Source organism: Trichomycterus rosablanca, chromosome 2 (assembly GCF_030014385.1).
Source record: "Trichomycterus rosablanca isolate fTriRos1 chromosome 2, fTriRos1.hap1, whole genome shotgun sequence".
Lineage (NCBI taxonomy): Eukaryota > Metazoa > Chordata > Actinopteri > Siluriformes > Trichomycteridae > Trichomycterus > Trichomycterus rosablanca.
This window is the reverse complement of record NC_085989.1, coordinates 25,930,278-25,955,460: the sequence shown is the minus strand read 5'-3', so window position 1 is coordinate 25,955,460 and position 25,183 is coordinate 25,930,278. Positions and strand designations below refer to the sequence as shown.

At 37.4% G+C, this 25,183-nt stretch overlaps 1 protein-coding gene across 2 annotated transcripts in view; it reads left to right on the top strand.

Annotated features, from left to right (window-relative positions):
* Positions 1–5,689: 5,689 nt before the first annotated feature.
* Positions 5,690–25,183, top strand: part of cap2 (cyclase associated actin cytoskeleton regulatory protein 2) — a 32,926-nt gene continuing 13,432 nt past the window's right edge. The window contains exons 1-4 of one of the 2 annotated variants that reach the window (XM_062990528.1): positions 5,690–5,798; positions 15,500–15,626; positions 16,017–16,117; positions 19,125–19,202. In XM_062990528.1, coding sequence (XP_062846598.1) covers positions 15,512–15,626; positions 16,017–16,117; positions 19,125–19,202 — 294 coding nt within the window. In that variant the 5' untranslated portion in view covers positions 5,690–5,798; positions 15,500–15,511. Of the gene's footprint in view, positions 5,799–9,784; positions 9,814–15,499; positions 15,627–16,016; positions 16,118–19,124; positions 19,203–25,183 lie in introns of those variants that run through there. The other variant, XM_062990533.1, reaches the window with a different exon arrangement.

Here is a 25,183-nt window from a genome sequence, read left to right as displayed (position 1 = left end):
CCCTTTGCAGCTTTAACAGCCTTGCACAACATGTGCACTGGAGAGGCAACAGCAAGACAACTTCCATAAAAGGGAACGGTTTTGCAGGTGGTGGCCACAGAGAATTACTCTCTCCTTATCCTTCCTGACTTTGTGTTTTGCTACTGGTAGCATGAGATGATACCTACAGCCCATTCAGGTTGCACTGTCAGAAACAGACCCCATGAGGGCCTGACGTCCTCTAGTGGGACCTGTGCTCACAGCCCACCACTCTGCAGCTTGATGGACATTTGCCAAAGAACACCATAATTGGCAGGTCAACTATTGGCACCCTGATCTTTTGACAGATGAGAGCAGATGCACATAGTCATAACGTGTATTGTTTATGAAAAAGTGTCATAATGAAGTAAAGGTTTTTCTATAATAGAATAGTATTTTAGACTTTTAAGAAAGTTTTTATAATTTTGAAATGCTCAATCTTAATGACGCCAAAGCTTTGTTATTGCAAGACAGGAAGACATACTTCTTTTTTTAAATATTATTAAAATACAATTTCAGAGTTGGACATTGCTAGACTGTCTCACCAAAAGTAAGAAGACTGTTTATGAAATTGCTAATAGGCCAGCATGTCCTATCTCAGTGATGACTAAGTGAATGAACTGCTCAGATAAACATGCTTGTTTACAAATATTAACACCTACCTTTTAGTGATATCCATGTACTATTAAAAAAAACAAGTATACTGCATGCATTACAGTTGGAGTATCATGAGCTGTCCGATTTTAATGTCAGTGCAAGTTTCCACATTGAGCAATGGGCATTTCCATGTGGCTGTTCCAAGTGTTGTGATGAAAGAGGACAAACAAACCTGCTGTTGCAATCCACATTCACGTCCCCTTTGCTCCTACAAATATTAACATATTTGTACATAGATTTAAAAATTTCAACTTACTTTTTCATTTACAAATGCAGATGTGTAGGGTGTAGGGTGTTTTTTTTCCATATTGGAACTGTTGGTCAAATTTATATTATTATAATTACTGTAAAGCATTCTGAGCTTGGGAAAGGCACTATATAAATAAAACTATTATTATTCTTCACTGGTGGTTTGACACTGGGGTATATGAATAATTGATTCAAGCACCATGTTGACCAAATTTGCTAGAACTATGTGGTTTAAAATTTACTTCCAGCTAAATTAGTTGATGTTTATCTACACATCTAAACATATTCTTTTTATTTAAAGCTTATTTCTAAACAAACCTTCACACTATAAAACACATCATGCTGACATGCTTGAGTTCTTGCTGGAGCATTTTAAATAATTCAAGTTCTTTTTAATCAATTAGAAATGCCTTTTGATCCTTGTGTCACTGCATGCGCTATTTCTGTTTGCCTTGTAACTTGAAGCAGGGCCATATGTGTACGACAGTGAGACAGCAGAGATAAAGTCTGACTCACCCACTATTTAGCCTGACAGTTGTTGGAAAATGTTACCAAATAACTGAGTCATGATAAGCAAAAACTTCCTCCTTTATCTCCATGATAGTTCAAATACAAAACCATGGTAACGGATACGCTGAGAATGGTTCACCACCCAAATAATATTATGACTAGCAGTAGTGACTTGCAGTGTCTAACAAATTATACATGCTGAGAGATGCACTACATTCAGTAGGTAACCACAAAGCGCACATGTATGGTAGGTGTACCTGATAAAAATGTCCTGTCAATAGGGAAACCAAAAGATTTTTATGTGAAGTCAAGTCAAATTTATTTGCAGAATGCAGGTCTGACAGACCAAAAACCCCTGTTGAGCAAACTGAGGGCGACAGTGGCAAAGAAAAACTCCCTCAAAATTACAGAAAGAAACCTTAAGAGGACCCAGACTCAGCAGGGACCCCCATCCTTCTTGGGTGGCCTGGAGAATAATTTTAATGAATAGGATTTACACAAATCATACAAACACAAAATTAAATTAAACTGACAGTTATAACTAGCAACAAATTATTTTTTAAACAATCGGAGTTCTTCATTATTTAGTCCAGTCTGCAAAAATGTCAAGAATGAGTTCTGAACATTTTTGGTGCAAACACACCAGGTTTCCGTCACATCTAGCTGGAGCAGCATTGTTGGCACAGCAGTCTCGACTTGCAGGCTTCAGCATCAGGTGGGTAAACCAGTTTCCGTCAGAACAACTTCAGAGTAAAAACAGAAAGTGTTGTTAAAATGTGAAATCATTAAGAGTAAAATGTCAGTTTTGCTTACAGAACCATCTAATAGCAGCCTGAAGGCTGTATATGGCCCACAAACTGTAGCCTAAGACTATCATGTAATGAATATAACACATTTACAGTAAAATGATGAAGAATATATAAAGAAATTAAGAAAAGGTTGCATGCCTCAATACCTAGTAGTATATACAGTTAATTTCAAAGGTCAAAGGGGGTCAAGGGGGTCCCAGATTTTTTTTTTAACTCAGGGGGGTCTAACAGAAAAAGGTTGCGAACTGCTGCAGTAGGATAGCGTTTAATAGGGTATTTATGTATAATTGTATTGTTTGTTGGAGTTGTGTACAGTAGGGTAGTGTCAATAGCGTATTTTTAATTAGTGTAGTGTCTAAGGGCTTTGTGTACAGTCGAGTTGTGTTTAATAGGGTATTTATGTATAACTGTATTGTTTGTTGGAGTTGTGCACAGTAGAGTTGTGTTTAATAGCTTTTTTTAATTTGCGTATTTTTAATTAATATAGTGTCTAAAGGGCTTTGTGTACAGTAGAGTTGTGTTTGATATGGTATTATCAATTAATTTAGTATTTAATGGCGGTGTGTACAGTAGAGTTGTGTTTAATAGGGTATTATCAATTAATTTAGTATTTAATTATCTTGTGTACAGTAGGGTAGTGTTAATAGCGTATTTTTAATTAGTGTGGTGTCTAAAGGGCTTTGTGCACAGTAGAATTGTGTTTAATAGGGTATTATCAATTAATTTAGTATTTAATTACCTTGTTTACAGTAGGGTAGTGTTTAATAGGGTATTATGAATGAATTGTGTATTTAATGTGTATAGTAGGGTAGTGTTTAATAGGGTATTATGAATGAATTGTGTATTTAATGTGTATAGTAGGGTAGTGTTTGATATGGTATTATGAATGAATTGTGTATTTAATGTGGACAGTAGGGTAGTGTTTGATATGGTATTATGAATGAATTGTGTATTTAATGTGTACAGTAGGGTAGTGTTTGAGATGGTATTATGAATGAATTGTGTATTTAATGTGTACAGTAGGGTAGTGTTTGATATGGTATTATGAATGAATTGTGTATTTAATGTGTACAGTAGGGTAGTGTTTGAGATGGTATTATGAATGAATTGTGTATTTAATGTGTATAGTAGGGTAGTGTTTGAGATGGTATTATGAATGAATTGTGTATTTAATGTGTACAGTAGGGTAGTGTTTGATATGGTATTATGAATGAATTGTGTATTTAATGTGTACAGTAGGGTAGTGTTTGAGATGGTATTATGAATGAATTGTGTATTTAATGTGTATAGTAGGGTAGTGTTGGATATGGTATTATGAATGAATTGTGTATTTAATGTGTACAGTAGGGTAGTGTTTGATATGGTATTATGAATGAATTGTGTATTTAATGTGTATAGTAGGGTAGTGTTTGAGATGGTATTATGAATGAATTGTGTATTTAATGTGTACAGTTGGGTAGTGTTTGAGATGGTATTATGAATGAATTGTGTATTTAATGTGTATAGTAGGGTAGTGTTTGAGATAGTATTATGAATGAATTGTTTATTTAATGTGTACAGTAGGGTAGTGTTTGAGATGGTATTATGAATGAATTGTGTATTTAATGTGTATAGTAGGGTAGTGTTTGAGATGGTATTATGAATGAATTGTGTATTTAATGTGTACAGTAGGGTAGTGTTTGAGATAGTATTATGAATGAATTGTTTATTTAATGTGTACAGTAGGGTAGTGTTTAATAGGGTATTATGAATGAATTGTGTATTTAATGTGTATAGTAGGGTAGTGTTTAATAGGGTATTATGAATGAATTGTGTATTTAATGTGTATAGTAGGGTAGTGTTTGATATGGTATTATGAATGAATTGTGTATAGTAGGGTAGTGTTTGATATGGTATTATGAATGAATTGTGTATAGTAGGGTAGTGTTTGATATGGTATTATGAATGAATTGTGTATAGTAGGGTAGTGTTCGATATGGTATTATGAATGAATTGTGTATTTAATGTGTACAGTAGGGTAGTGTTTGAGATGGTATTATGAATGAATTGTGTATTTAATGTGTATAGTAGGGTAGTGTTTGATATGGTATTATGAATGAATTGTGTATAGTAGGGTAGTGTTCGATATGGTATTATGAATGAATTGTGTATAGTAGGGTAGTGTTTGATATGGTATTATGAATGAATTGTGTATAGTAGGGTAGTGTTCGATATGGTATTATGAATGAATTGTGTATAGTAGGGTAGTGTTTGATATGGTATTATGAATGAATTGTGTATAGTAGGGTAGTGTTTGATATGGTATTATGAATGAATTGTGTATAGTAGGGTAGTGTTCGATATGGTATTATGAATGAATTGTGTATTTAATGTGTACAGTAGGGTAGTGTTTGAGATGGTATTATGAATGAATTGTGTATTTAATGTGTATAGTAGGGTAGTGTTTGATATGGTATTATGAATGAATTGTGTATAGTAGGGTAGTGTTCGATATGGTATTATGAATGAATTGTGTATAGTAGGGTAGTGTTCGATATGGTATTATGAATGAATTGTGTATAGTAGGGTAGTGTTCGATATGGTATTATGAATGAATTGTGTATTTAATGTGTATAGTAGGGTAGTGTTTAATAGGGTATTATGAATGAATTGTGTATTTAATGTGTATAGTAGGGTAGTGTTTGATATGGTATTATGAATGAATTGTGTATAGTAGGGTAGTGTTTGATATGGTATTATGAATGAATTGTGTATAGTAGGGTAGTGTTTGATATGGTATTATGAATGAATTGTGTATAGTAGGGTAGTGTTCGATATGGTATTATGAATGAATTGTGTATTTAATGTGTACAGTAGGGTAGTGTTTGAGATGGTATTATGAATGAATTGTGTATTTAATGTGTATAGTAGGGTAGTGTTTGATATGGTATTATGAATGAATTGTGTATAGTAGGGTAGTGTTCGATATGGTATTATGAATGAATTGTGTATAGTAGGGTAGTGTTCGATATGGTATTATGAATGAATTGTGTATAGTAGGGTAGTGTTCGATATGGTATTATGAATGAATTGTGTATAGTAGGGTAGTGTTTGATATGGTATTATGAATGAATTGTGTATAGTAGGGTAGTGTTTGATATGGTATTATGAATGAATTGTGTATAGTAGGGTAGTGTTCGATATGGTATTATGAATGAATTGTGTATAGTAGGGTAGTGTTCGATATGGTATTATGAATGAATTGTGTATAGTAGGGTAGTGTTCGATATGGTATTATGAATGAATTGTGTATAGTAGGGTAGTGTTCGATATGGTATTATGAATGAATTGTGTATAGTAGGGTAGTGTTTATTGGAATTATGTTGTACGCAGATTTGGACAGAGCAGACACGCATGTCGCTTTATTAGGAGGTCCGGAAGTGCGCGGGGTCCTACGTAATTGGGCGATAGGGAGGCTGGGAACAGCAGCGCTGTTCGGACCGGAGCAGAATAAGAGACTGAGAAACAGTCGGTTTTAAGAAAGGTGTGGATATAAAAGACCATTTCCAGTTAAAGGTAAAGTGAATTCTCTCAGAGTGACTTTATGAGTGTGGTTTGGGGTTAGTTGGAGGAGTTTGTGCAGATGGAGGGGTGTGAGGGTGCGTCTGAGCTTGCCGCATTTACGGTCGCTCTGCTGGCATGGACAAACAACGGTGACAGTAAAGCTCTGAATGATAATGATTTTTATTTACTTTCACATCTGGCATCAGATTTGACCTATTTTATCCTAAATGACTAAACCTGGTATTGTCAATGTCACTGGTGGTGAGATCTGAGACGCGGTTTGAATCCGTTAGGTGAACATTGTAATGTTTTGTCTCAATGTTAGAGAATATTTCAAGGGACCAGCAGTGCACCTTTAAATCAAAAATATGTACTTTTTTTTATAAAGTAGTCTAAATAAAGTAGTTTTAAATGCGACCATTATATCAGCTAAGTTAGAAATAAGCTGGGAATGCCAGCAACTTAGTTGTGGGAATTTGTGCCTTTCATACTACATGTGTGTGAGGAGGGTATGGTGCTTACCAACACATCTGGTTCTTGTGGCATTATAACCAAAACCCTCACCCATCTTCTGCTGTTCTGTCAAACATCATCTCATCAAAACATGAATGAAACATGTAGGTAAGACTTTTTATGCAAAATGTGCAAATTGCCCTCATGTGGAAAGTGGCATAATTGATCTAAGAGGAACAGTCAAGTTTGACTGTTTTGTTAGTACTACAAAAGTCTCAAACCATGTATGAGCAGAAAGCCAATCTTTGTGTTTGTATCAAAACAGAAGAAGAACTTAACCATATCACCTAAACTGCCTTTTAAATGATAAATCAGTCACCAGAAATGCACTTCTCTTCCTTCATGATACAAAGTGCCATAACATCCATCCAGTTATCTCTGGAATTTGGCTCATAGATGGTTAAATCACTGACAGAACAAATCTGAATGTTCCCCTATTGGTGACACCTCACAAAACAGAATCTGAAATGACTCAGCGAAGCCAAGAAGGCTGGCAAATTAAAAGCGAAAAGAATGAATGGAAAATGCAAATATGACACCAAACGGAAACAACCCTGCTGTGTCTTTTATCCAGTCTCCATGTGCTTCTTTGGATTTGTTTCTTATTCTTAAATGAATAAAATCCACATATTTAAAAGCAAGGCTACACATGCACTGTATAGTGACTGCTATAACAACACTATATATATACAGTGTATCACAAAAGTGAGTACACCCCTCACATTTCTGCAAATATTTTATTATATCTTTTCATGGGACAACACTATAGAAATAAAACTTGGATATAACTTAGAGTAGTCAGTGTACAACTTGTATAGCAGTGTAGATTTACTGTCTTCTGAAAATAACTCAACACACAGCCATTTATGTCTAAATAGCTGGCAACATAAGTGAGTACACCCCACAGTGAACATGTCCAAATTGTGCCCAAATGTGTCGTTGTCCCTCCCTGGTGTCATGTGTCAAGGTCCCAGGTGTAAATGGGGAGCAGGGCTGTTAAATTTGGTGTTTTGGGTACAATTCTCTCATACTGGCCACTGGATATTCAACATGGCACCTCATGGCAAAGAACTCTCTGAGGATGTGAGAAATAGAATTGTTGCTCTCCACAAAGATGGCCTGGGCTATAAGAAGATTGCTAACACCCTGAAACTGAGCTACAGCATGGTGGCCAAGGTCATACAGCGGTTTTCCAGGACAGGTTCCACTCGGAACAGGCTTCGCCAGGGTCGACCAAAGAAGTTGAGTCCACGTGTTCGGCGTCATATCCAGAGGTTGGCTTTAAAAAATAGACACATGAGTGCTGCCAGCATTGCTGCAGAGGTTGAAGACGTGGGAGGTCAGCCTGTCAGTGCTCAGACCATACGCCGCACACTGCATCAACTCGGTCTGCATGGTCGTCATCCCAGAAGGAAGCTGACGCACAAGAAAGCCCGCAAACAGTTTGCTGAAGACAAGCAGTCCAAGAACATGGATTACTGGAATGCCCTGTGGTCTGACGAGACCAAGATAAACTTGTTTGGCTCAGATGGTGTCCAGCATGTGTGGTGGCGCCCTGTTGAGAAGTACCAAGACAACTGTATCTTGCCTACAGTCAAGCATGGTGGTGGTAGCATCATGGTCTTGGGCTGCATGAGTGTTGCTGGCACTGGGGAGCTGCAGTTCATTGAGGGAAACATGAATTTTAACATGTACTGTGACATTCTGAAACAGAGCATGATCCCCTCCCTTCGAAAACTGGGCCTCATGGCAGTTTTCCAACAGGATAACGACCCCAAACACAACCTCCAAGATGACAACTGCCTTGCTAAGGAAGCTGAAGGTAAAGGTGATGGACTAAACCCAATTGAGCACCTGTGGCGCATCCTCAAGTGGAAGGTGGAGGAGTTCAAGGTGTCTAACATCCACCAGCTCCGTGATGTCATCATGGAGGAGTGGAAGAGGATTCCAGTAGCAACCTGTGCAGCTCTGGTGAATTCCATGCCCAGGAGGGTTAAGGCAGTGCTGGATAATAATGGTGGTCACACAAAATATTGACACTTTGGGCACAATTTGGACATGTTCACTGTGGGGTGTACTCACTTATGTTGCCAGCCATTTAGACATAAATGGCTGTGTGTTGAGTTATTTTCAGAAGACAGTAAATCTACACTGCTATACAAGCTGTACACTGACTACTCTAAGTTATATCCAAGTTTTATTTCTATAGTGTTGTCCCATGAAAAGATATAATAAAATATTTGCAGAAATGTGAGGGGTGTACTCACTTTTGTGATACACTGTATATACAGTATATATATACATAATTTTTTTTTTTATTTTTTTTTTTTTTTAACAATGTTATCTTTTTACATACTATTTAATTTTAAGACTGGGTGCACAAATCCCTCAGTAAGCATCTGATAAAAAAGTTAAAGACATTAAGACATTGTTACATTTTGGTAGAACTACCATACCTCAACTAACATACTTCAAAGTCTTTCGAGAAGCCTTCTCAGAGGAGGGGCTGTTGTTATAGCTGGAAAGATCACATAGAGGTCACTCTATTTTAATACCTTACTAATACTATTTTAATACCCTTTGTTTTTGAAATGGGATGTCCAACAAGCTTATGGTCAGATGTCCAAATAGTATTTTTTATATAGTGTATATCTAGATACAGTTGCAATCAAATTATTCAGCACTCAATGTAAATTAGGACCAAATTATTTATTACCAAAACTTTTCCATGGAGTTCAAGTCAAGCAATTGTAAGGGCCACTATAGAATCTTATAGGACTTCTTCTAAAACTATGCCTTGGTGGACTTTGAGGTATGCTTTAAATCATTGTTCTGTTGGAAGGTCCAGTGACACCCAAGTTCAGCTTCCTCACTGAAGCCATAATGTTTACTTCTAGGATTTTCTAAAACTTGATTGAATCTATCTTGCCCTCCACACAAGCGGCCCAAGAGCATCACCAAGCCACCGCCATGCTTCACAGTAGGCAGGGTGATCTTTTTAGTGTATGCTTCATTCTTCCTCGTCCAGACATACCGCTGATCCACAGGCACAATAAGTTCTAGTTTTGTTTCACCACTCCACAGAACAGAATCCCAAAACCTTTGTGGCTTATTTCTGGGTTGTTGTTTTTTTTTTGCATATTGGAGCGGACTTTTCTTGTGCTTTTGGGTCATCAAAGGTCTTGGAGTTCAGGCAAGGAGACCCTTGCCTTAGTTTGCAAACTGAAAACTCAGTCCCTGCTGCCACCAAATCTTGCTGCAGGTCTTTTGCAGTCACTCAAGGGTTTTTGCCCACCTGCGTCCTCAGGGGATAGTTTCCTCTTTCTGCTATGTCCAGGTAGTGTAGTGTTCCTTTTACATTGAACTTGCAAACAGTCAGTGCATTTGCTATCTTTTTGTTTCCTGTTCCTTATTTGTGCAAGGCAATTATCTCTTCTCTTAACTTTTTAAACAGCTCTCATGACTTGCCATATTTCTAACAACTTCACAGTCAACAAACGCCTAGCCAGTCCAGGTATTTGATTTGTTTTATCTCAAGCACACATCATGCAACTAATAAAGCCCTTGATTTGTACCTAGTGATAAGGTCCATGGTTTAACAATTGCACTTCCACCTCTTTTCAGATCTTTAAGACACTGTTTTGAATATTGCAAATTGTCTTAAAGACTTTAGATACTATACTACATAGGGTGGAGAAGCAAGAACTGTTGTCCAGTGCATGCTGGTGCAAACTAGGAATGAATTTGGGTTTTGTTTACACTAATGTGTCCAAGACAGTAAATAAGCAGCTTTATATTTATTTGTTTTAGCATGGAATTAATCAACTAAGTTATATATTTATATACAGTGAAGCCCGAAATTATTCATACCCCTGGCAAATTTTGACTTAAAGTTACTTTTATTCAACCAGCAATTTTTTTTTTGACCAGAAATGACACAGGTGTCTTCCAGAAGATAATAAGACGATGTACAAGAGGCATCATTATGGAAAAAAATATTTCCCAGCTTTTATTTACATTTGAACAAAAAGTGGCATGTCCAAAATTATTCATACCCTTTGCAAACTGTCACAGTCTATGGGAAAATCCAAAGTTCTATACCATTCCAAATAGTCCAAGCTGTTCTAAAGCATCCTAATTACCCTGATTCATTGGGAACAGCTGTTTTAATCAACTCAACAGGTGAAAAACAGCAACTCTCTGCAGTTGGTTTGTGGACAGTCATGGCTAAGACAAAGGAGCTCACTAAGGACCTGCGGCTGTGCATTGTGGCAGCTCACAAGTCAGGAAAGGGCTATAAGGCCATATCTAAATGTTTTCAAGTTCCAGTGGCTACAGTGCAAAGTATTATTAAAAAATACAAGACATTCCGCACTGTGGAAAATCTCAGAGGACGTGGTCGGAAGCCAAAAGTGACACCTGTGCTGGCCAGGAGGATAGTGAGAGAGGTGAAAAAGAATCCAAGGATCACCACCAAGGCCATCCTGGTGAATCTGGGCTCTGCTGGTGGCAACGTCTCAAGGCAGACAGTCCAACGGACACTGCACACTGCTGGGTTCCACGGACGCAGACCAAGGAGGACGCCACTTCTCCAGAAAAGGCACACAAAAGCTCGCTTGGCCTTTGCAAATGCTCATCTGGACAAAGAAGAAGACTTCTGGTCTTCTGTTTTATGGTCAGATGAAACAAAAATTGAATTGTTTGGCCACAATGATGTATCCTTCATTTGGCGTAAAAAAGGAGAAGCCTTCAACCCTAAGAACACCATCCCCACTGTCAAACATGGTGGTGGGAACCTAATGATTTGGGGGTGTTTTTCAGCCAATGGACCAGGGAACCTAATCACAGTAAACGGCATCATGAAAAAAGATCAATACATCAAGATTCTCAACAACAACATCAGGCAGTCTGCAGAGAAACTTGGCCTTGGGCACCAGTGGACATGTCAGCACGACAACAACCCAAAACACACAGCAAAAGTGGTGAAGAAATGGTTAGCGGACAAAAACATTAACATTTTGCAGTGGCCCAGCCAGAGTCCTGACTTGAATCCAATTGAGAATCTGTGGAGGGAGCTAAAGATCAGGGTGATGGCAAGGAGACCCTCCAACCTGAAAGAGTTGGAGCTCATCGCTAAAGATGAATGGGCAAAAATACCAGTGGAGACATGCAAAAAGCTGGTCAGCAATTATAGGAAGCGTTTGATTGCTGTAATAGCCAATAAAGGCTTTTCTATTAATTATTGAGAAGGGTATGAATAATTTTGGACATGCCACTTTTTGTTCAAATGTAAATAAAAGCTGAGAAATATTTTTTTCCATAATGATGCCTCTTGTACATCGTCTTATTATCTTCTGGGAGACGCCTGTGTCATTTCCGGTCCAAAAAAAAAATTGCTGGTTGAATAAAAGTAACTTTAAGTCAAAATTTGCCAGGGGTATGAATAATTTCGGGCTTCACTGTATATATATATATATATATATATATATATATATATATATATATATATATATATATATACAGTATATGGCATTTAGGAGGCGCTTTTATTCAAACTGTCGGTGAATATAATTTAAACAATTCAGGATTAAGGGCCTTGTTTAGGGGCCCAACAGTGGCAACTTGACAGTGGTGGGGGGGCATTAACTGGCGAACTGGCAACTCTTGATTACTACTCCAGTAGCTAAGCTACCACTGCCTGGACTTTGTCAATCAGTTGTTGCAACCCTGCTCAAAATAATTAAATCAAGCTTAGTTAATAAGCCCCAGATTCTTACCAGCCTGTTCATGATAAGGGGATTTTATCTAAAGGGTTAAAGGTTTTGCTTAGGGTATAACAGCAGTAGCTTTTATTGTACAGTAAACATCTAAAAGTGGGTTAAGAAGAAATCCGTAACCCATAAAATGAATTGTCCAAGCGCTGTCTGAAGGTTCATGTTCCTGTGCTTGTTGCTGTGTGACTGCTGGGCTCAGAAATAGCCTTTGAGGCCTAAGTCAGGCATTTGACATGACAGGGAGAATTCTCAAGAGACATAATCAAGATGACGTATACATTTCCATACCAGGCCGGTATCCGTTACTGCCGACTAATCTCTAAAATAGATCGAACAGCTGAATATTTCCAAAATTACACAGTGGATGAAGAACACACAAAAATGTGAGCTGGTTATTTTTATTTAGTGGAGGCAAAACACCTGGTTTCCCTGCTGTGTTCAGCACTGTGGATGAAAACGTTGCCCAGTCACTGTGGTGGCTAAGGTAAAACCAGTCCAGTTTAAGAAATTTAACATTGATGTTGCCTTTTAATCTTTTTTTCTGAACCTGAGGTGATTGATGTGGCTTATACAAATTGACACCAGTACATCATGACAAAAACCATATGGTGTTGGACCCCTTTTTTTATTATAACAGCTATCTGGTGAAAAGACCTTCAAATAGTTTTTTTAATCACATCTATTCAGCCACATCAGCATTTGATAGGTTGGTCACTGATGCTGGATGATAAGGCCAGCTTATCTGTGTTTGTTGGTGTACCAAGCATTCCCCCAACTGGTGTTGGAGGGGGTTGAGGTCAGGGCTTTGTGCAGGCCAGTCAAGTTCTTTCACATCAACTCTGGCAAACCGTTTTTACAGACCTCGCTTTGTGCACAGAAGCATCATCAGGCTGAAACTAGAAGGGACTTTTCCAAATTGTTTGCAGTAGCTTTATAATTTCCCTTTTCTGCTCCCAAGGGAAATTGCCTCAAATGTATTAGCTTCAGACCAGTATTCATTCTCCAGCAAACTTTGCAGTCAGAAATACATTGGGCAGCTTTAGTGTTCACCTGGTATTTTATTCAAACCATATCTGTTTATCAGCCTGTCAGGTGGTGAAGCCCAATATTTCAGACATTACAATTTCATATGAGTCCAACGAATGCAATTTCTGGTGCTACAGATGTGCCATGGACAGCCATCAAATGAAGTCAGAATTACTTTTGGGCACTTGGGTGGCACAACGGTCTCAGCAGTGCTATTGGCCGCTCATGTCTCTCTTTTTTTGGGGGGTGGTGGGGGGGTGGGGGTCCTTGGGATCACTGGGTGCAATGCAGTAACACACCAGTACTGGACACCAATCCATTGGACACGGTCCACCCCCCAGACATAGCCATTCATGTCCATTGGATCCCAGCATCAGAGCACTAAGGGTATTTTACCACTGCGCCACCCAAGCACCCAAGTTTTTCTGTTATTAACATTTTTGTTTGTTGACACTTTCTAGTGCCCCACCAAGAGTGTAATAAAACTTTGTTGTGATGCAGTCTGGTGCACAGTGTGTTTTCTCACACATACACTGTTGCAGAAAACCAATAGTAATTAAATTACCTGTATATATTAGACACAAAAATGCTGTCTTATTCGGAATCCTCCCAACACTAGTACGGTTCTAATCAGATTAAGTAACATAAAGTATGTAGTCTATGTGAATGTTTTAAAGATCAGATTAGTGTCAGAACCTATGAATAATCAGATTATTATTGTGTGTGTAGACACACTCATTGTTTGTGCTGATTGCAGAGCTGTAGACTGGATTGTATGCACCTGTTAGAAAAGGGTGTGGCTGAAATAGCCAAATCCACTAATAGAAGGGGTGTCATTGTGCTGTGTATAACAGTGTATTTTAAAATGTAGAACTATCCCTTAAAACAACAGATAAGAGGGTCAGAGATACCTCTGTTTATTTCTAAGATCTGAGTAGGAGCTGGCTTGGTGTCACGGGATAGATTTTAATCACATAAATGGTTTGGTAAATGAGTCATCCCTCCATGACTCAGCCTAGACTGGGTTACCAGATTAGGTTTCATTCCTAACTAAAGAAAGATCAGAACAACATTTTTTTTCAGTGTCTAGTTTTTATATGCACGTCTTTGCATCATATTAATAATATATACTTTTTATTGTATTTCGCTTCTATTCTTGTTTTGTTGTTCCTTTGTCTAATCTCAAAATTATAATGCTATGAAAATTTTATTCAGTTAGTGGTTTTGCTTAATAAAGTGAAAATAAAGTCAAGGGATCTAAATACTTTCTAAATACACTTTATTTATTCTGAAATAGGTATTGGCATGCACATTTTTGAGGGGTGGTCTTAATGTTTTGGCCTATGTACAACCCCAAATCAGAAACAGTTGGAACAGTGCATTTCAGTCCTACAACACATTCCAAAAAAGTTGCAATGATAAAGCATTAACCACTTTGTAATGTTACCATTCTTTTCTGAGGACGTTTTGAGAATACCAAAAGTGTTTCAGTGTTATTTTTTTCTAATTCTTCTTGCAAACACATCTTAAAGTGTGCAGCATTACGAGGTTGTCTTTGTTGCATTTTCTGTTTCAAAATTATTCACACATCTGTTGGGAACGGGTCAGTTCTGCAGGCATGTTTGTGAATGTTACTTAACTGTATTTAAGTGCTTCACAAATGTTTGTCAAAGTAATCCCTTGCTCATTTGTTTATATCAGCTGTTAATGAATGGCAGTTCTTGCTGAATATAGTGCTGTCTGAGGGATTGAGGATTGAGGATCAAGGGTGTTCAGCTTAGGCTTGCATCCCTTCCTCCATATTCCTTGAATTGTTTTGGGATATTTGTAAATCGTATGTAAATCTCATCCTATCTCTTATTGAGGAACATTATTTTTTAAACATTTGTTGACAGACTGGAGATCCTCTGCTCATCTTTGCTTCTTAAAAACTCTTCTGCTTTTGTTCCAAATCATGATTACAATCACCTGTTGAAATTACCTGTTTGAAATGATTTTTTTACTAAATTGTTTTACTACATTTCTAGCCCTAAATTGCCCTAATCCCAACTTTTATTAGGAATGTGTTGCAGGCATGAAATGCAGGAATGGTTGTATATTAACAATAGATCATGCTGTTTGCAATGAAAATATAAGTCAGTGTAAATGTAAGAAACACTGTGTTTTTATTTCCCATAGTGTGTGTGAGGCCCCTAAAAAAGACAATTAGTGCATAGAAGTCCTTTTCTACCAGTTTTTTTATTGTAGTTGTCTATTATGTGTGTCAAGTAAAGCAGTAGTAGTGCAAAATATTGTTTACCTCTTTACTATCATTATTTTAGAAAAAATATGGTTTAATGTTGTTATGGTTAATAATTATTAGATAATTGAACTGGATCTTTTTTTTTGAACTTTTTACAGGCTCCACCTGCCATGGAAGCACTTGTAGAGCGACTGGAACAGGCTGTAATTCGGCTCGAGGTGGCTTCAGCCAAGCTTCATGGTTGCTTTGAGAACCTGACTAATGGTGATATTAATGGACATGATGGTACTATAATGTTATATAATGTTATACAAAATATTCTGCATGTTTATATCTACACTACATTGTTTCCTAGCTAGTCACAAAACTGCATGTTCTAGTAACATGTGTAAAATGTTTTTCATTAAAAGTTTTATTAAATGATTTGTATGAATACACGATCCATTAATTTGAAGAACAATATACACCACCAAAAATTGAGCTTTGATTGTTTTTGATACATTCTCTAAAGTAATGTTTTGTGAACAGATTATAGTTATCATGTAATTTTTGACAGTTAAGAATTACTTCCTCTATACTATGTTCTTTTTTACTTAGTAAGTTTAAATCATTTGTAATAATGTTGGTTTAGTTTGATGCTGCTTTATTTACTGTAATAACAATGTATCCTTATAGGTGAATCACAGTGTCTGGATGCATTTGACGATTTACTGAAAGGTCCTCTGTCTGAATACCTGAAGAGCAGCCAGAGTATTGGAGGCGATGTGGCAAAACATGTATGTATAGTTTGTGTGTGTTTGTGATGGACAAATAGATAAACATACAGTGTATCACAAAAGTGAGTACACCCCTCACATTTCTGCAAATATTTTATTATATCTTTTCATGGGACAACACTATAGAAATAAAACTTGGATATAACTTAGAGTAGTCAGTGTACAACTTGTATAGCAGTGTAGATTTACTGTCTTCTGAAAATAACTCAACACACAGCCATTAATGTCTAAATGGCTGGCAACATAAGTGAGTACACCCCACAGTGAACATGTCCAAATTGTGCCCAAAGTGTCAATATTTTGTGTGACCGCCATTATTATCCAGCACTGCCTTAACCCTGCTGGGCATGGAATTCACCAGAGCTGCACAGGTTGCTACTGGAATCCTCTTCCACTCCTCCATGATGACATCACGGAGCTGGTGGATGTTAGACACCTTGAACTCCTCCACCTTCCACTTGAGGATGCGCCACAGGTGCTCAATTGGGTTTAGTCCATCACCTTTACCTTCAGCTTCCTCAGGAAGGCAGTTGTCATCTTGGAGGTTGTGTTTGGGGTCGTTATCCTGATGGAAAACTGCCATGAGGCCCAGTTTTCGAAGGGAGGGGATCATGCTCTGTTTCAGAATGTCACAGTACATGTTGGAATTCATGTTTCCCTCAATGAACTGCAGCTCCCCAGTGCCAGCAACACTCATGCAGCCCAAGACCATGATGCTACCACCACCATGCTTGACTGTAGGCAAGATACAGTTGTCTTGGTACTTCTCACCAGGGCGCTGCCACACATGCTGGACACCATCTGAGCCAAACAAGTTTATCTTGGTCTCGTCAGACCACAGGGCATTCCAGTAATCCATGTTCTTGGACTGCTTGTCTTCAGCAAACTGTTTGCGGGCTTTCTTGTGCGTCAGCTTCCTTCTGGGATGACGACCATGCAGACCGAGTTGATGCAGTGTGCGGCGTATGGTCTGAGCACTGACAGGCTGACCTCCCACGTCTTCAACCTCTGCAGCTATGCTGGCAGCACTCATGTGTCTATTTTTTAAAGCCAACCTCTGGATATGACGCCGAACACGTGGACTCGACTTCTTTGGTCGACCCTGGCGAAGCCTGTTCCGAGTGGAACCTGTCCTGGAAAACCGCTGTATGACCTTGGCCACCATGCTGTAGCTCAGTTTCAGGGTGTTAGCAATCTTCTTATAGCCCAGGCCATCTTTGTGGAGAGCAACAATTCTATTTCTCACATCCTCAGAGAGTTCTTTGCCATGAGGTGCCATGTTGAATATCCAGTGGCCAGTATGAGAGAATTGTACCCAAAACACCAAATTTAACAGCCCTGCTCCCCATTTACACCTGGGACCTTGACACATGACACCAGGGAGGGACAACGACACATTTGGGCACAATTTGGACATGTTCACTGTGGGGTGTACTCACTTATGTTGCCAGCTATTTAGACATTAATGGCTGTGTGTTGAGTTATTTTCAGAAGACAGTAAATCTACACTGCTATACAAGCTGTACACTGACTACTCTAAATTATATCCAAGTTTCATGTCTATAGTGTTGTCCCATGAAAAGATATAATGAAATATTTGCAGAAATGTGAGGGGTGTACTCACTTTTGTGATACACTGTATATAATAAGCCATTAGACAAAGTAAATGCGTCAAAGGACATCTGCATAGATGAAGCAAATGATTAGATGGGAACTTACTGACATTTGTTAAACCTGTTAAACTTTTCAAGTTCTTGGTTTAGACTGTCTTATGTGTGGCCCTGGACCACAGCAAAGTTAAGTTATTCAAAAAATAGGGTTTTTTTTACACTTGGTACTGCAACTGGTACTGATTCAGTGCTTATTTGGGGTAGGGCATCATCATTGCAGATTCATTTTTAAACCATGGCTCCATTTCACAATTGTAACGTCATGTCTTTTGCTGGACAATCCCTCCTATCACATGAAGCAATTTGGGATACTAAGACCTAACGTGTTCCTTGTCAAAGGCATGTAAAGACAGCATAGGAGCTCAAAAATTAGCTAGAGAACAACAGAAGTACAGTAATGCCGATCTTCCCACCCAGAGAAAGAAAAGATAGTTAGACTCTATGATCAATGATTGCGAGGCCATTAGTGTGTCTTAGACTTTCGATCGAACTGTGCAACCTACAGTCCCTAAGCTCTGCATTTTAGAGAGTGAGGGCTTTAACAATAAAATGTATATATTTACAGACTCACTGTCAGTTTAAGAAGTCAAAACGAGTAATTGTTTATGTACAAAAAACATATTGTTCCGGCCAACTTTAAAAATTTTTTTTTTTTAATTTTTAAAAAATCACCCATACCATGTTGTTTTCATCAGTAACACTGACTCACTGTATCTTTTCTTCTTGTCCAATTAAGTCTAACTGTTAGTTAAGGAGGATTATGTACAAGTTCTATTTTAAACATAAAACTATGTAAAGTCAATTTTCTGTCTCCTTAGTTTTTTTTGGCCTTAGCTGGCCCAGCACTTTCATCCCGGCTGAAGGAGGTTGGGTGGGAGGATGTTTCACTCTCATGTAGTGACTCCTTTTATGGTAAAACAGGCCTCTGTTTTCTACCAGTCTGTTAGAGCAGGTCTTTTCCCAAACACAGGGTTTGCCTCCTTGGACCTGACCCAGTGTGTTCATTTCTTTGTGTGGAGCATAACTATGAATTTCAGTTGACATGAAATATTCATGTCAGTTTCTTTTACCAAAAAACTGTTGATATTATGGTATTATGGTTAATGTTTTATTATACTTTAAATCATTTGTTTACTGGTAGGCTACATAATGTAAAGCAGATTTGTGTTAACACAGGCTTTAGTTTGAGTTGTCTGTGTATACACTGATTTACAGCTTCATGCTGGGCATAGCAGACCTAAACACTGACTTTCAGATAATACAATACATTACAGTACTTTTTTTGTCAGCACTTTCATGTTGTTTGAACATTTGAACTTTGTTTTATTATACAACAGGCTGAGATGGTGAACAACGCTCTGCAGGTACAGAGGGCCTTCCTGAAATTAGCCACCACACACCAGGAACCTGCACAGGTAAACATTAAACTCCCTTTCAGACAGAAAGAAAGAAATGTATCTAATGGGTTACCTTTAAATGTAATGTCCTGTTTAGTGAATGTCACTGCAGGATGTCCTTATTTAGAAATTTACTATAAAAAGCTAGTTAAACCTAATGGATTACTTAATTTAGTGGACTTTTTTGAACTAAAAATAAATTTCTGTAGTGATTCACTTAAAAAGGTTTATTATTAGTGACTGGTATGGGCTGGCAACTCTTACACTGAAATCCATCTTCTCATATCTTATACCTACTAAACTTATGTGAAGGGCATATCAGAATAAATTCAGCACACAATTAAGTCTGCCAGCTCTGATTAGGCTTTTAAACCCTGCATTAATTAAGTACACTTATAAGTCTGGCCCATGCTAAAGTGTATGAAACCTAAGTCAGCTTGACAACTTACCTGAGGTTTTATGCTGACTTGCACAAATATTTAGCTTGGTCATGTTGGAGTTGGAGTTTAAATACTTTGGACAGTCTACCCACCATTTTTAATGAACCTACGAAAAGGTTTTTATTTTTGGTTTTGTAAAGCAGTAAATCCCCACAAAATGTATACGATGCATAGGTTTCCTATGGGTATTGTTTACTCTCACCTTCCAAAGCATAAAAAAAGATTGTATTTGCTCCCTATCAAGTGAGTATTCTTACCCTGTGCCCATCATTTCTTGGTGTAGCTGACCTGACCGAGATGAAACTGTTAAAAAATTGTTATAATACAAACATACATAAAATTGTTTCAGTCTTGTCTTTGAGAGATTGCATTTCACTGCATGTTGACCACAATTGTCAATTTAAATCAATTAATTTTTATTTAGGAGTTAACATGCACATTTAACATTGTCACCATTTAAAGGTCATGTAAAGTTGCTCCAGTACAAATGGTTCAAAACCATTCAAAACTAACACAGTTACATTAAAGGAGTCTAAAAGCAAGCTTATCCCTGGATTACACTGCTGTAAAGAACTCTGTCTATGTCTATTCTCCATATGGTTTTGAGCTTATGAGGTCAGCCATGCGATGTTGGGCACATTGTGCACATAAGGATTACCTCCACTGTTTAGAAGAACGCCAATGCAACACATTCCCAACGCTTCAGATAATGACCTCGGGGGAAGTCCATGGGCCATCCTGATGTCATAAAATCACATGCTGGTTAGTGTCGTCCAAAAGAAAGTGATTAGCTCAGGGCATACGGGACATTCGATGAGAAAGGAAGCATAAATAAAGTCACTCAGTAAAGAAACTGGCTGTAGAGGTATGATCATACTAAGCATCATGGCCCATATGGTTTCGGTTATATATACACATTTTATTTACTTTAATAATACTTTTATGCATATTCCTGGTTGGAAACAATCAGTAAGCAGAATATTTGGTCTAGTTCCCATCTATATTATTCTGCTGCACTCGAAGTCTTGCAACATATATAAGTAACCTGTGCCAAATCAGATATGCATAACAGAATGATCTGCTGTTGCGACTCCTGAAATACAGGAACAGCTGAAAGAAAGTCACAAGTTTAAATGATAAAAAAAATATACATCTCTTGACAAAATATGCATGTGCACTAATATTAAGCCCCCAGACTCAACACTTGTTGGAACATTCTTTTGCCTTGATAGCCTTTAATAAGTGATTTCTGACAGACTAGCAGTAGGTTTTAAGATTAGCAGAATTATGTAGGGGTTAAATAACTGTGACAGAGATCTAAAAACAGTAGTGACTAAAGTGGACTATGTTTCAGATCACAGCATATAAAACTAAATAAACTAAATAATCGAAATGATTACATACTATGTAGCAAATACAGTGTGGTGGAATTGGACGCAGCAAGCAAATTACTTACGTGTGCTGTGTTAAAAATGTGCACCTATCATCATAAATATAAACTTTGATGGCAAGAAAGCATCAGATAACAAATCATTCAGGTATTAAGTTGTGTCTTGCGTGTGTAGAGAACACATTACATGCAGTAAAAAAATAAGTGGCATCTTCTACATGACGAACTGTACAGAAATTTCTGTACAGGAGGTAAAACTAAAAGGCATGGGGTGACTCTGTTAGTCACAGCTAAGATCATGCAGTCAGAGAACCTGCTGTATGCTAAATTCTCACACAGATATTTAATTTAGCTAACTTGTGCATCATCACCCATGATAAATGATGCAGAAGTATGCCAGTGCTTTAAAACACCTTTTAGAAGAAGATGATTATAACAACTTCAAGTTAAAGATGCTATTTTCTTTTAGTTCTAGATTGAACCTGACTCTAAACAGGGGCAGGTTTTGTAAAGTCTATTTACAGACCGAACTTCAGGGTTATCAGTCCATGTTTGCCATTGTCTGATTCTCCACTTTAGGATGCACTATACATTTTTAATAGGAGACAGATCTGGACTGCAGGCAGGACAGTCAAGCACACACTATGTCTATGAAGCGACACTGTTGTAGCACAAACAGAATGATGCCTGGCATTTTCTTGTTGAAATAACCATGGCTTTCCCAGGCACAGATGTTGCCTTGATAGCAGCATGTCTCAGCATAAATGGTACCTTCATACATATTAAGTCACCCATGTTGTGGGAACCGATGCACCCTTATACCATGACAATTGTTGGCTATTGCTGATAACAGTCTGGATGGTCCTTTGTGTGTCTGTCACAGAGAAGTCAGTGTCTTTTTTTCCAGAAAACGAGCAGAAATGTGGACTCACAGTTCTGATTACAGAACACGTTTCCACTGTCGTTTAGTCCTTCAGAGATTATCTTGTGCCCAGAGAACTCTGTGGTGTTTCAGCATATAATTGATGTCTGTCTTTCTCTTTGTGTAATAAAAATTTAGGTTGCTTTTTCTGATACAGCGGTAGACTGTGTTAAGTGACAACAGTTTTCTGAACTACTACAGAGCCCGTGTGGCAATATTTATTACAATAAAATGACGATTTCTCACATAGTGTCGTCTGAGGTCTCGAAGGTCACATACATAATATTGGTTTCTGTTTTGCCCTACACAGACTGAGATTTCTTCAGATTTTCTAAATATTTTCTCAATTGGAACACAGTGGTGAGGCATGACCCGTCATTACTTATACATACTAAGCCTTTGGTGGACTCATTTTTTTTTATATCTAATCATGATGCCCTTACCTGTTACCAATTCACTTGCTTGGGATGTTTCAAAACACTGTACCTTCAATATTCTATTAATTATTAATGCTTATTTTGCCCGATCCCAACTTTTTTTCTAAATGTGTTTACATCTATGAACTACGTAATCAGTTAAAACATTGGATTTTTTTTCTTTCTACATTTGTCAGTTACATTTTGATACAAGAGGACTAATACATCACAGATTCTTCTTCTTCTTCAGCAAATTGATTCCCACAACTTGAATGGAAAAAATACTAACTAAATTAGATTACCCAGAAAAGACTATGGACTCTCTGGAGTGAGCGGTGCTGAGCTCCCTGGAATTCACAAATCACTTCTCAAACACACACACACACACTTCTGTACTCCTACATGTACTGTTGCCTTTTTTATTGCCTTTGCATATAAATTTATATAGTACCTCTTTATCCATGCCCACACACAGTGCTGAGTTTAAATCATGGGTAACACTCAGTACGCTGGAAAGCAATAAGCCTCTGGCTTCACTCTGTCTGTTTGTGGTGGAGCTAAGGTTGCATTCTGTGGCTTTTTATGGTCATGTTCTATATTTGAGCTGCTGTGTGTCTGTGGCTTTGGTCAAGTGACGGGCTTGTCAGTGGATGCTGCAGAGCGTTTGCGTGGGCTGCAGTTTGGAAAGCACAGCTGTTATTCTCTGTAATTCCCTCATTGACTTTTTAGTGGAACTAATATGATCTTGAGTCCTAATCAAGGAGTTCAGTCTTAGGTTAACATCAAGGTCACTTCGGCGAATAACTAAATGTAGTAAGTTTTCTATATTTAGAAGCTTATTTATAGTAGCAGTGTTGTTAGTTATCTCATGTCCTACCTGTGTTTTAATGTTCTGCTGTGATGAAGCTTCTAAAATGAGATGTTATAACCAATATGGACAGAATGTTTTTGCATTACAGTTAAGTGTGACAACATCATTTGAATTGTAATTCTTGTAAGTGACTGTCTAAATACCCTCTGGGCTGTGGATGCTACACTGTCAGAAATCTGTTAAATTTGACTGCTTTGACGGTAAAAAAGTATGTAAATAAAAGACATGAGTCGTTTAAGAGATGTAGGGAGTAGAATATACAGACAACATGGTACATGGCTCATCTGCTGAATCAATGTAGTCCATATTTTGAACACAGTTTTTGACACAGTGGCAGAAAGCCTAGTTATTTAAACCTTATAAGACTATAAAATGGCAAATCATTTCTTTAATAAAGTTTCATTTTTAATGTGTAAATGTTGCATTGTTCCATTTTCCAGTTAAACTTAGCTTACCTACCACTGTAGCACATATAAAACAAAAGCATATGTAAAATCGATTTCACATTTTTATTTATTTTATTTTCATGGTTTACCACTTCGTTATCTTGGTCAGGGTTGCAGTGGGTCTGGTTTCTCCGGAATCACTAAGTGCAATGCAGTAACGCACCCCAGACAGGTTGCTAATCCATTGCAATGCCTCAGCCATCCCCTCTCCAGAGCCAGTCATGTTTGTATGTAGATGCCTTGAATGGTTGATCACACCGTTGGGGTTTCAAACCCTGGAATCCAGCAGTAGTGGACTAATGTAATTTACTCCAGCACCACCCAAGTGACTCACTGAATTAACATTTTTAAGAAAAATTTGTATATTGATGAAGAACATTGATACCCCCTTATAATTTGTAGTTACTATAATAGAAATAATTCTTAATGAGATACTTGGTAGTTAGCCTTATTATTTTACTAGTCAGCTGTTGGTCTACATAACCTTGTAGATTCTTTATGATCTATATTCTAAATTCTATAATATTCAGATTCTCTTGATGCATGCTCAATAATCCAGGTACACAAATCCACAAAGTTGAATCAGTTCATCTGGACACAAGTTTGTTGTAGAGATATGATTCGCCACTTAATCCAAGTGAATTCTTCACTGAAGAAGTCACTTGGATTGAGTGACGAAACGTATCTCTACAACAAACTTGTGTCCAGATGAACTGATTCAACTTTGTGGATATAGTATTCAGACATTGCGCTCTAAAATTTGAATTCAAATATCCCCACAGCTTTTCAGCTGAGACTAATACTAAACTATATACAACATACTAAGTACCTTTAAAAATAAAAAAGTAAGATAATGTAGCAAAACCACAACAATTAAGCTTATTTAAAAATAAAAGTTACAGGCTAATAAAACAGCCTTGAATAGATACTGAAGTAAGAGGAAAAGTAAAGCCTGATGCAAGAGCAGGTGTACACTGATGACTTAGTCTATAAATTATTGCAGCTGATGAGAGCTTTTCCTAGCACAAGTTGCTCTAGGAAAAATGATCTGTAAACTTGGTCCTTTAAATAAGGTTTAATAATAATAAGATTAAATAAGATATTATATTTACATACACAAACCCCATTTCCAAAAAAGGTTTTGTAAAAAGATGGTCTGTGATTTCCTAATTTGTTAAATTTGTTTATTTAACAAACAAAAGTAGAAATAAAAGATGTCCAATGTATTTATTGTATTTACAAAAGTAGACATAAAAGATTTCCAGTGTTTTCATTGTATTTTGTAAATTAAAACACATTTAAAATGTAATGCATGTTACACAATCCAAAAAAAAGATTATAGAATATTCAAGTTACAGCATTTTACACTATGCAGGTGAATTTGTAACCTGTGAGCTCTCAGGCGATATTACATGAGAAACCATCATGCTACTGTGATAAATATAGGCACAGGGGCTCTAGAGTACTTCAGAATCCATTGTCACTTAACACAGTCTGTCGCTGGATCAAGAAAC